Source organism: Trachypithecus francoisi, unplaced genomic scaffold, assembly GCF_009764315.1.
Source record: "Trachypithecus francoisi isolate TF-2019V2 unplaced genomic scaffold, Tfra_2.0 Lachesis_group7, whole genome shotgun sequence".
NCBI lineage: Eukaryota > Metazoa > Chordata > Mammalia > Primates > Cercopithecidae > Trachypithecus > Trachypithecus francoisi.
Window position 1 is genome coordinate 40,570,681 of NW_022681472.1, and position 13,760 is coordinate 40,584,440.

The following is a 13,760-nucleotide window of genomic DNA, read 5'->3' on the forward strand; positions in this document are numbered from 1 at the left end:
ATCTATGAATTACATATTTTTATAAATGAGCTAACCCTTGTACTTTGTTTAATGGAAATTCACTGATTGTGGTGAATATCATTTTTCACTTTTCAGCAAAGGTTTCAAGTTTTATGGATTTTTGGTTAAATATGCTTGTAATATCTAACTATAAAAATATCTCTAGTCTCAATTTGCACATCTAGCAAATGGTCAGAATAATTAAAAGATATCTTGATAAATACTTCCCACCATAAGTAGTCAACAAAGTTTTGTCCTCATGCTAGCTCCACGTCATTCAAACTGTCTCCTTTTGTCTGCAATCAGAGAAGCCTTTTGTTACTGAAAAGATTCTTAGAGTGAGCTGAAGCACCATATTGATTTGTCTCTCATAGCTGTTTTCTTTAAGCTGGTTTTACTTTTTATCTTGCTGGGCTGTTGACTGTTTGAACAATAATTTTATTTCTTTGTTCCCATTCTGCAAGATCTTTTCCTCTTTTAAACTAATGTGCTAATAAGTGTTTGACATGTAAGAGGAATATTTCTGTTCATAAGAAGTGCAAATCTGTTTTATCAAGCAAAGAAGTATATTTAGGGATGAAGATCAGCATAATTTCAACAAATTGCATGGTACTGTTGGAGCAAAGCTCCTAGTCCTTTCATACCTTACAAATGAGTTCCTCTTGGAGGTCACACTCTAAAGTCCAGAAAGCATAGACTATATTAGCATCCTATTTTCTTAGTGAAAATTAAATCTGCCAATAAATACCTGCATCTGAATATTAGAGAACAACAGCAGAAAGAAAACATTTATTGAAATTTTCTACCAGGCTATTCTGTTAATCGTTTCACATATTTGATAGAATTCTTGGGCATCAAACCAACTCTCAGTCCCATTTGTGTTTTGTAAAGGTTATTTGATTACCACGGGCGTGTGCCTCCACCTCCCCGTGCAGTAATTCCACTGAAGCGTCCCAGAGTGGCAGTCACAACGACTCGCAGGGGGAAAGGAGTCTTTTCCATGAAAGGTGGATCAAGATCTACTGCCAGTGGGTCAACAGGCTCTAAATGTAAGTAAGGTCCTTCATTTTATTTCTCCTTAAAGAAGGGGGTGGTTAACTATCATTGCATGAATGCCTATATTCAATAAATTAACCAGATAGTTATGAACGGCCTGCTATGTATAAAGTATTAGAAAATCATAAAATGGATAAGAAATGGTCTCTGCTTTCCACCATACTGTGTTGCAGTAGGGGAGACAAACACAAACATGTCTAACAAAAACCCAGGACCAATTTGAAAAGTATTTTATCAGAGCAAATAACACTGTGCTCTCAGCTTAGCTTGTGACATATTAAAGTCCTGAAACATAATATGTTGCTTTTAATGAAGAAATCATTTTACTTCCAAAGGGAGTGCATAAACTGTCTTTTCAGAGAAGCAATATACAAAATTAGTTCATGGTTTGAATATTTGATTCAATTAAGAGAGGCAAACTATAGAAATGTTAAAAGTATAATTTACCATACAGTGATAAATTATTATGAGATATATGTATCTGAAAATATATTTAATGTCATAAAAAGTAAAATAATATATGCATAGTTTCACATTAATTAGTAAAAAGCAGCGATACAAACTTTCCAACTAAACACACTGCTAAATTTTTATGTGGAGTGATTCAGAAAAAAATGTTATTTGTTGTTATTCTTAAGGAAAGCAAAATTTCCTATATTCCTTGAGATTGCCCTTTATCAGAAAGCAAACAAATAATAAACTGATCAATAGGTAAAAGAATAAACACATAGAGAAAGTTGGGAACACTATATTTCATTGATTGAAGTGACATTTGAGTGGAAACCTAAAGGATGTGCTTGTTATTATAGCAAGACAACAGATTGATCAATTCCATTCATTTCATATAGTTCTATACATTTAGAGCTCAAGTCACAAAATTTAACTGTTGATTTGTGTTACTTTAGTGAAACATAAAAATGTATCTATAATTCACTGGGAAGCATAACTAGAATCATGATTTAATATTCTTTCTAGGAGCATATTGGCAGATTATATTATATATACATACATGTACATAAAATATATATGTGCATGTATAAATATTCATTAAATTTATAGTACTTTTTATAATTAGGTTGGTTTCTGGAAATAACAAAAGTTTCAAACTCAAATCACAAATGAAAAGTATCAGTGAAGTTTAAAATAGACTATGTTAATATTGATATAATCTGAATAAAGATTTACTGAGGTATATATCTTACTCTTTTATTAATAGCTGTTTCCAGCATTTAATGGTTTGGCAAGTTCAGAAGAGGAAATTAATGTTATAGCTTGGATAATTTGTCATTTCTTATTTCAGAATTTGTAATATGACTGATTTCTGCTAAGGAGAAAACTATATAAAGAAAAATATATTAATGTGATAATTTACCAAAAATGAATACTGATAAGCATTTAAAGTGGATTGCTTTAAATAGATTACCACTAGGTATTTCTGTCCCATTTCAAATCAAATTGAACTAAAACTATAATCAACTTGTCCTGTCCTGACATCATAGAGCCATAAAATAAAGAAAATATGATATTGCAGATTAGCATTTTACAAAAGAGAAAACATGAATATCAGTGAGCTTTAGCTGTAGTTTCTTAGTGGAAAAAATGATGCCCTCTGGAAAAAAAATTCGATAATATCAGTTTCTTTAAAGAATTAATTTAAATTCTAATGTCTAACAAGAAAGACTCTGGTAAGTTTGAATGCCTTTAGGGACTTGTCAATGCACTTTCAGTGACAGAACAGGTGACAAACTAATATAAATGCCCTGAAGCATCTAACAGGAAATTAAAGACAGTTCAATTAAAGTTAAAATTGAGAATTAATCCCCAATGCTAAGAAGGCTTTATGTTGGGTTCCTCCCTTCAAAAGTATGTGATTGAAATACAGAGATAAAGCATCAACCAGAGAAATAATATTAATACTCAGCAACATATCATTAAACATTCCCATCCATCCATTATCCTAGGCAAAGTATATTCTGCTTTAGAGATTTTTAAAGAGAGAAAGTACTATCAGCCAGAAAGGTTAGAGAAGGCTTAACAGAGAATTTTGAATTGAGTTCAGAAGAGCCGGTGCATTCAGAACGGTAGAATGAGAGATACCTGCTTTCTGGGAGACAGAATCTGGGTGGAGAACAGAGGCTTTCCTGTCAGATTGCCTGGAGTGGAGTCTGTTTCACAGTATACTACCACAGTGGCCTTGGGGAAATCCTTTAACCCCTACATACCTCTAATTTCTACCTGGAAATTGAAAATAATATATTGTATATCCAATAGTTATTGTAAGAATTAAACTACTTATGTATATAAAATGCTTAGGCACATAGTAATGTTCAATGAGGTTATTGCTACTACTATTATTATTATAGCAGGTAGGAGCATGGAACATGTAATTGGCTGCACCTAGAATCCAATAGTGCCTCAGCCATTTATTTTGTGTGTTTTGCAGCAAGGTACTTGCTTGCTGTGCCTTAGTTTCCTCATCTATAAAATGGGAATGATAATCTTACTGCCTTCTCTGTAGAGTTGTGAAGATTAAATGAGCTAGCACATGTAGAGCTCTTAGAACAGTGTCAGCTAATATAAAAGTCTTAATAGATAATAAACTGTGATAGTAAAAATAATAATTGTTATCTGACGTAAAGATTTATTGCTAGGAATGTCAGTTAATAAACTGAGGACATTATTATTAAACAAGATATAAAATTGGGTAAAAGGATAATGAAAAACTGTGCAGAATATTGAAGGGTTTGGATTTCATGCAGGACCAAGATAAAAAATTCTCAGCAAAGTGCTACCTGCTCAAAATGATATTTTAGGACATCTGTATGATGGGTGTCATTAGTTGGCAAGGGCTGTCATAACAAAGTACCATAGTTTGGGTGGCTTAACCAACATAAATTTATTTTCTCACAATGATGGAGGCTGAAAGTTGGAGATCAAAGTGTCAGAAGGTTTGGTTCTTTCTAATTGCTGTGAGGTAAGGGTCTGTGTCAGTCCTCTCTCCATGACTGGTAGATGACCATCTTATCCCCATGTCTTCACACTGTTTACTCTTCATGTGTCTTGTCTAATAAATTTCCTCTTCTTATAAGGACAAGTTTAGACCCCTCTGTGTTACAAGGGCATCACCTGTCCTCTAACTTCAGGCCAGTTTTCATTTTTTTATTATGGAACTTTCACTCTTCTGCTTCATGTCGTAGTTATTTGTATGGACATCTAATCTTTCTATTTTCAATTACAAATTCATTCAAGTTAATTATGCTTTGCACAGATTATACTCTTAAACATTTGTGAAATGTGACATCACTATTATTTTTGCTTTTTGCATTTTACTTTTTGTCATACATTTTACAGTTGACTTTGAACCACACCTTTAAAAATGCTACAGCTCAGAGAAAATTAGTTACAGAAAATGTTGCATCAGTTGGCGAAACAAGGGGACAAATTCTGGCCTACACTCCAGGGTCTAAGAGAAATCAGTATGACATGTATTTTCAAGTTATGTGATTTGAGATCTGCTACTTCTGTTACTTAGAAGGCCATTTTTGCTTGCTGAAATCTAAAGTATCTTTCCAGTCATAACTCAAAAAACTATTCTTTTATGACTATTTTCACAATCAGTTATCATCAAAACTAATTTATCTTTTCTCTTTGCCCACATAGTTGATACAAGTTCAATTAATCAGCACCTAACACAGACAGGCACTAATTTTCCATTGATGAAATAGACATGAGCCCTGGGGAACTGATATTCCATAGACAAAATTGATGTGATCTTTCATTTTCAGGCACTTACTATCTGGTTGGGGGCAGGGGGGACCAGAAAATTTTAAAATGGGAGATAATTTCAATATCAAGTGACAGAAGATTTTTACTATTTCTCATTTTTTGTATTTTATGTTATACATATCATAATAAATTACTTACATATTTCTTTTATGTCCCTAGTTATAGAGTCCATGAGACGAGGGAGGCAGTTCACCATGATGAGAAGCTCATGATGGGCAGTGGGGGATAGGAGGGTAGGACCTAAATACCCATGGCTTTGGCGTCAGGCAGCCCACTCTAAACTTGAATTGTTGCCTCTTGGCTAAAGCAATCTTTTTAAAGAACATTTAAAAAAATTTTTTTAGAAACAGGGTATCACTTTGTCACCCAGGCTGGAATGCAGTGGCACGATTGAATAGCTCACTGTAACCACAAACTCCTGCACTCAAGCTATCCTCCTAGCTCAGCCTCCTGAAGAGCTAGGAATATAGGCACATACCACCATGCCTGGCTAATTTCCTTATTTTTTGTGGAGATAGGGAACTCAGCATGTTGCCCAGGCTGATCACAAACTCCTGGCTCAAGCAACTCTCCCGCCTCAGCCTCCCGAAGCACTGGGATTATAGGCTGAGCCATTATGCCCAGCCTGCTAAAACACATTACTTAACTTCTCTAATATTCACTGTTGAAATCCAAAAGTAAGTTTAACAATTCTGATTTGCATATTGGGAATAAATTAAATGATATACTTGCAGCTTCTAATGAAATGCAAGATGAACAGATGCAGATAGTAAGCATTTAATGAATACTTATTGAATAAAATCCACTCATTCTCCATTTCATTTTCTTTCTAAAAAATATAGAAATAATGGGTATAGATGTATGTAGGCATAAGTATTATGAATACATACATATGCATATATATGTAATTCCCTGTTCTAGGAAATTTCATCTATGGGGTGGGTGAAAACCAGTTGCTGCAATTTATTTTAGCAAAATACTTTAAAGTTTGGCTTTTGAAAACTATTTCTGAGACTAGCAAATTAGCCTCTTCATCTTGAATTAGCTTTAAAAGAAATTGTATTATGTATTATGTTACAAGGGTATCACCTGTCCTATAACTTCAGGCCAGTTGTTCATCTTCTTATTATGGGATATTTATGTATATATAAAGAAGGGGACAGATGGAAGCAGAGCAGAGGCATTGAAGTGATCATGATAAAGATTTCCAGAAACCTTCCTTTTCTTTTCCTGAATATTATTGAATTAAACACAGTGGTTCATTAATTCATAGTGAAGGAAATAACTGGAAATGATGATCATATTTTTCACATCAACTGAAGCTGCATGGCACAATAAAAAGTGTAAAATTGAAAGTAAGAAAATCTAGGTTTCAGCCTAAACTCTTACCTGTGCATATCACGTAACTTTGGGAAAATGCTGTACATCATCAGATTCTCAGATTTTTTATTGTTGAAATACTGTATTTAAAACTGATTTATAAATTAAGTGATATGCAAATTATATTTCTTTGTTTTGGACATTCAAATAATGTATTAATGGCTGGGGAAAATAAAAATAATAACAAATTAATGTGATTTATTGTCAAAGTCCACATGATTACAAACATTTTTCAGTTTTCTAAATAGTTGATAGGAAGCATGATATTGGTAAGGGAGGTTATATAATTATCTAGAGCAGGTTTCAATAGTTTTGCATGATCAAGATTTGGGGTCAGATCATTCTGTGGTGTGGTGTGGGCTATCTTGTGCATTGTAGGATGCTGAGCAGACTAAATCCTCACTAGAAGCCAGTAGCACCACCCCTCCAAGTTATAACAAGCCAAAATGTCTCCAGAGACAGAATCTCTCCCGCAGAGCAAAATCACCCTCTATTAAGAACCACGGATCTAGACAATTAGCTGAAGCTTCTTTATTTACCCAGAATAGACTTGACCCAAAGATGATTAAAATAAATTGAAATATTTTTTACCACATAAGTCAGAAATGCACACATTTTTATATAGACAGATGGTATCATCCCATGTGCCTAATATTCTTTTTGGATTATGTCTCATGTCACAGCAGAAGGCATAATCATTTTGTCAACTATATCAGGATATAATAACATTTATCACCAAATCAATGACCTGTATAGAGAGCGCAGATCTGAAATGACTTAATGTGACTTATTTTTTAAAATAAAAATACTACAGTAACAGTGAGGCAACCTGACTTCTATTTCTCTAGTGTTCTTCTTGCCTAAAAATAAGCTAAAGTAATTTGTCCTAGGAACTTTGTAATTTTTTTAATTTATCACTTTGCTGATTTTGTTTGGTAATTCTAAATTCAAGCCCTATAATCACTCATAGAAAACTAAGTTGTCCTCAACAAAACAACCAAAGATTTTTATTATGACAGCATGTTTGCTTTTGTGTATAATTTTTTTTTTTTTTTTTTTTTTTGAGACAGAGTCTTACTCTGTCACCCAGACTGGAGGGCGGTGGCACGATCTTGGCTCGCTGCAACCTCCGTCTCCTGGGTTCAAGCAATTCTCTGCCTCAGCCTCCCAAGTAGCTGGGATTACAGGTGCACACCACCATGCCCAGCTAATTTTTGTATTTTTAGTAGACATGGGGTTTCACCATATTTGTGTATAATTTTTGACAAGTTTTTTCTGTGGTAAAATTTATCTAGAGAAAAAGAGCAAAAGATATTTTTCCTGTGAAGATAGTCTTACCAATGTCTTCTAAAGTATCTGTGATGTAGGTATATACACTCAACTACTAGAGAATAGTAAGCAAAAATAGGGACAATATAATTCACTGTGCAGTAGAGAAGTTATTAACAGGAGGGGAAAAAGCAGAAAACAAAAGCAGAAGAGAGTTAGAAAGAGCAGTACATGAGAGATAGAGGAGGTTCATTCCAGGCATTCCATCCAGAAACCAGATGTAATAACATAAAACCATAGCCCATATCTAGTAGTGACTCTACATGAAGAAAAGTAGAAAGTGGACTAAGGCCAATTGGACCAGGTAAGGGGCAAGCCTTCTCCCAAGGACAGCACTGAGATATTGAAGTGTGATGAGGAAATGACTTCTACAATTGCTCAAGAGGCAGCCAAGATTATTTGTAGAGCCTGCTTTGCAGGACCTAGATGAGCATTTGCTGTCCCCCATTCTAAGAGAGGAACTGAGCAGCCTGCATAGGGTTAGAGGCTCACTTTAACATTTCCTGGTAAGTCCAGGAAAGAACTGACAGAATCTCTCCAGATTTCTGTGTTACATTTGAGCATTGTTTCTTGAGTAACATTATTAGACCCAAATTCCATAATAATCCAGCTGAGATCTGAAAGGTGTTCTTTCAGTGCTAGACATGAGTCTAGACTTAAACGAAACCTTAGCTCCCTGGAGACTTCTAAGTTCCAGCCAGATGAGTCTGTATTTCCAACTGTTTTCTAATGTAGGTTCAATAAAGTGGAGTAGTAGTGGTTTATTGGTTTTTGGTTTTTTTGTTTGTTTTTGTTTGTTTGTTTTTGAGACAGTCTCACTCTGTCGCCCAGGCTGGAGTGCAGTGGCCGGATCTCAGCTCACTGCAAGCTCCGCCTCCCGGGTTCACGCCATTCTCCTGCCTCAGCCTCCCGAGTAGCCGGGACTACAGGCGCCCGCCATCTCGCCCGGCTAGTTTTTTGTATTTTAGTAGAGACGGGGTTTCACTGTGTTAGCCAGGATGGTCTCGATCTCCTGACCTCGTGATCCGCCCGTCTCGGCCTCCCAAAGTGCTGGGATTACAGGCTTGAGCCACCGTGCCCGACCTGGTTTATGTTTTTTAAGGCAATACATAAATTAAAATTAGTCAACTGCATTCCTGGGCGAAGGAGTAGCTCTAATTGCTAAGAAATATATTCTGTTAGTTTTCAGCCATAGTCTTATTTCTCCTGCACTGAAATCTAATGTTATAAGATAAAATCTTTTCTATTAAATTTGATACATTTAAGTAAAACTACATATGCCTTCATCAAAGGAATGAATACCACTCTTCAAAGCAGAATCAATTTGCAATTGTGACAGATGATGTTTCTCAAATTTAGCTGCAATTCCACAATGGTACTTTGATGTCTTTGAAGTAATTGACATGAGGAGTGATTCTGTATTTTACACTGTTCTACTTTCAGTTTAGTCATTCATCAGAGGGATAATCCAGAGGGCCCATACTTCTTGCAGTTTTTATTTTGCAAACTACTTTGCATTGTAAATAAAAGTCTTTAAAAAAAAATCTGATTTTATAATGGGAAAAGTTTTCTTATTTTTATATAAAAATCTGTTCTTCCCTTGAGACTTAGTGTTTATGATCCATAATATATCATGTACACTATATCATTTCTTAATTGACAAATAGTTCTATTTTAAGCAACATAGATTGTATTTTTTTATTTTTTCAAAAAAGTCTGAAGACTAAAGAATCAAACTAAACACTCTAATTCGCTCAGAAATTTCTGGGGAATATCTAGTCCAAGATTATTAGAAACCAGAAGGAAAAGAGACAGAGGAGAAATAGACTGGAATGAAATAAGTGTCCAAGATCTTGAAACTTGGCTCTTGACTGAGGTGTGAATACTGCCAGTCCACCTAATAAAAGCTTGGAGGCAGGTATAGCTGTTCCATAGTGATAGTTTTAAAATCTTTCATCTCTGATTGTTGTGGATTCAACATATTTCTAAATTCCATTATCCATTTGCATACCCTTCAGTCAAAAGATTTAGGATTAAATGCTCATATCACTGAGAATCCCTATTTGTAACTGTCAAAATAATCCAGTATTCCAGGATCCCTAGAAGTAATGAGAAGGTGATAAAATTGAAATGGTTTTCAGAAAAATAAGGACAGTGCAGTAAATTTTTTATAAATATAAACATATTTCATTTAAAGAATTGTCTTTGAAATATGAGATTGTTCTTTCCTTAAGCCTTTTTCCCTTATAAAATAATTACTGTAGTCAACAGTAGGCTATTTATTGTTGTTTTTAACATCCATACTTGGCAAAATGAAAAGTTGTCAGTCTTATGTTAGTCCCCACTTGTTTTCTTTGAAATGGTGCTAAACTCTAAAAATCTAGAATGAGAACCACTACTATTGAAAATATCAATGGGAACTTCCGTGATTTTCCTTTCCATCAAGCCCAGGGCTTAGAGGAAGGCATGCACAACTCACTGCCTTTTTTTTTTTTTTTTTTTTTTTTTTTTTTTTTAAGAAAAACTGAAGCTTCATAGCAACTTTGAGGGAGCTGGAGTTTTCTCGCATCTAAGACATTTTATTTAAAGGATAAATTGTATATCCTGGTTTCCATCCATTTCCAAGGAGCTGGATTAAAATATCATTGACTGCTAAAATATATATTACGATGTAGTTCCTCAAAGTAGTATCCGTTATGATTTAATTATTCCTTCATCTGAATCCCTCTCACATTGAAGATTTACTCTATTTGCTGAAATTTAATTTAGCATCATTTGGTTATTTTATAAAATATTTCTAAATTCCATTATCCATTTCCATAACCTTCAGTCAAAAGATTTAGGATTACATGCTCATGTCACTGAGAATCTGTATTTGTAATTGGCAAAATCATCCAGTACTCCAGGATCACGAGAAGTTGATAATATTGAAAAACGTCCTATGTGATTGGACACAGACTTGAGAAAATACGGGATGCCTGTGAGTTGGGTCCTAGGTGAGTTATGGTGCATTTGATGCTCGGTTGTTTTCTTCCTTCTTTCTCCTTTCCAGTGAAATCAGATGAGTTACAAACCATCAAGAAAGAATTAACCCAGATCAAAACTAAAATTGACTCCTTGCTAGGGCGCCTGGAGAAGATTGAGAAACAGCAGAAGGCGGAGGCAGGTAAGTGAAAAGGATCTGTGATCACAGACAGGTCAGAATTGAACCAGTGAAACGTTGTCAATCACAGAGGCAGTACAGGGCCAGAAAGACACTGGTTAACAGCGGTTAATACAGATATGCCAATAATATCTTTAAGCCAAGAGTTGCAATAATAAAATATGATTTTTTTTTCTTTTAGAGAACATGAACCAATTTTTCTAAGATTCATACTAAAAATAAAAGGCAAGGAAAAGTGTTTTGATGGAGTAATCAGCACTAGTTGAGTCACAATTGAGTTTGTCTCAATATCAAGTAACCTTTCAGAAAATCAATTAACAGAATAATGCTATCAGGCTAACATAATATTCACATATAATTAAATTAACTGCAGCAAAATTTGACAGGTTTCAACAATTATTATAATGCCCAACTCCTGCCTTTGCTGCCACCCTGAAAGACTTCAGTACCCAAGTTCAGGAACCTCAAGACTAAGAGCATGCGCCTGGCTACCCACAGGCCAAGTTATTTGATTACATGTTTTACAAATTAATAGCCTCTGTCTTTTGAATTGTCAGCCCTGACCCAGCTCCTTTCTAGTACAACTCTAATGCTCTTTTCATATGGCTACAGATATTTTTTGAGTCACAAGTATATGATAACTGGTATAAACTAAGAAGTAGGCCACAGTTTGAAAAGTGTGTTCTACAAGGCTTTGGATGCCTCAGAAGCCTCCTTGGAGTTAAGATGGGGATTAGGAAGAGACCCAGTAGGTAGCCAGACTTACGCTTCTTCAAAACCCAGCCCTTGCTCTGACCAGTGTCACTTCCCAGTATCTGTTCTAGATACTGGCATTCAACATAAGACTTAATTTGCTGGAAGAGTTCCACTTCTTATAAAACAAATAAATAAAGTGTGAAAGCCCTTGATAAATCTGGCCTCTTCATTTTGCAGATGAGAAAACAAAGTCTCAGGAAAGTAAAGTGATTTTCCTAGATCTGTATATCTAGTTAGTGATAGACCTTGGTCTCAAACACACAGGAGCCTGTCAGTTTTGTCAAAAACTGGGGCTTGTTACTGAATTTAATGCCTTTTCCCATTTACAGCCCCAATCTCAGGTTCTCCCCAGGGCTTTGGCCCAGGATTTCACTGAAGTAAGGCTATCTGGGTAACACTTAAATGATGAAAACTTATGGGGACCTAGGGCCCCTGAGCTACCACACACAGGAGCCTGTCAGTTTTTTGACTCTTATCACTGGGGTGAGTGTTGGAGCTTACCCTTGGTAGTGAGCCATATAGGGCTCAAGAATGAAAAGAAGCAGATTTGAGATGGTAGTGTAGCATAATGGATGACAGAAATAAACTCTGGTTCAAATCATTACATACCACATACACAGTTTTCTCATTTATAAAATGATACTGATGGCTGCCTCACATGGTGAGTAATGAACAAAGTAGCATATGTAAATTATATAGCACAGAGTTAAAAATATAATCATTGGAGTAATCAAGGATTAGTAGCAACACACCCATGTACAGGCAAATGGACATTTCCTCATACTTTCATACAGCCCATTTTAAAAAAAACACAAGCCGTGTACCTAGCACATGGTCGACTCACACTAACATTTGTTAAGGTAGATGAGTAATGATAGACTAAATGGAATCTTCTTAAAAATTTCTATTACAAGTGTATTTTCTATTTAGAAAAGGTACACTGCCTATACTTTTTAATAAAAAATTTTAGATTTTAGAAAGTTTCTACATGCTGTCTATGGCACTGAGGTGTTACTGTAACTGAAATAGTCTGTGATGTTGCCTAAATCAATATTTCCCTTTGAGGAACTCTGTAAAATTCATTATTATGTAAAACAACCCTTACAGCAAAGGACTTTGATAACCAATTTGCACTTCAGTTTAAAGGATTATGGAGAACTCATTTAAATATAAATCACCTCAAAGAGAAAAATGTGATCCTTATTCCATCATAATATACCTTCAGTTTCCTGCAATGACTAATATCTTCCACATATCTTTTTGGAATATCATTTAGAAATGAACACTAAAATTCAAAGCTTGCATCTTTTTTCATGAGATGTCACTTACTTTTGAACATGTTTAACCTTTTCCAGTCATGAGACAGTTGATTTTAAAATAATAGACTTAGTCCTTTGATATTTATATCTTTCTCTTTAACTTTGTATGAAGAAAATGGATTAATTTAATTTGTAACTCCATTCTTTTAGTAATTGTTTCCTGAATAGTGTCTATATTTATAGAGATAAATGTTTTATACATTTTACCATATTTTCTTTATGAAAAGAAATCAGGGTTGCCTGGAAGGAATTAACACTACCTTATGGAAAGTGGAGTGAAATGCACTGAAACTCATTAAAAAATGCTCATTGCCTCCTTATTCAAGGGGACAGTCATTATAATGCTTAATTAGTTGAAAGCTAATTACTTGGTAGCTAGCATTTACTCTTCATTATTACTCTTTCATAAATTTCTCACTCCTAATTTACTATTAGTTATTTGATAGTGAAATTTTTCAGCAGAGAAGTAATGGCAGGAAGGAGATGGAGAATCAGAAAGTGTGGGGAAGGACACACAACATGGGCTGTGCCTGAGGTCAAGTTCCATAGTATCTTTTTGTTGTTTGGAAGTAAACTCCTAAGTTCTTAGTACATTATTTTGGATTTTCTGTACCTTAAATTGCTCAAATAGATGTGCATGTGGTGTCCTGTCATTTGAGATTATTAAGTCCTCAGAACAAGATCATGTCTTCTCTTCCCTAACTCTACCCAACACCAGGTATTATGTACTGGGCACAACTTAGCAACTCATTTAACTCTCTTAGGTTTAAAGACTTTCAAATGTAAACTAGAGGAATGGGTTATGGCCTCAAATGTATATTCTAGCTTCTAAAATTATGATTAGTGTGAATCCACCATGCATATATTATTTTTTCCATTACATCACACAACTTATTTGGGGATATAGTGACTATGTAGAATATAGAAAACCAGAACTAACACTTAAAATCAGTTTGGCCAGCACTTTTGCC

At 34.8% G+C, this 13,760-nt stretch overlaps 1 protein-coding gene across 3 annotated transcripts in view; it reads left to right on the plus strand.

Annotated features, from left to right (window-relative positions):
- Positions 1–13,760, plus strand: part of RALYL (RALY RNA binding protein like) — a 736,599-nt gene that overhangs the window by 677,119 nt on the left and 45,720 nt on the right. For all 3 annotated transcript variants that reach the window (XM_033202416.1, XM_033202415.1, XM_033202414.1), the window contains exons 6-7: positions 892–1,049; positions 10,604–10,717. In XM_033202416.1, the coding sequence (XP_033058307.1) occupies positions 892–1,049; positions 10,604–10,717 (272 nt within the window). The remainder of the gene's footprint in view (positions 1–891; positions 1,050–10,603; positions 10,718–13,760) is intronic.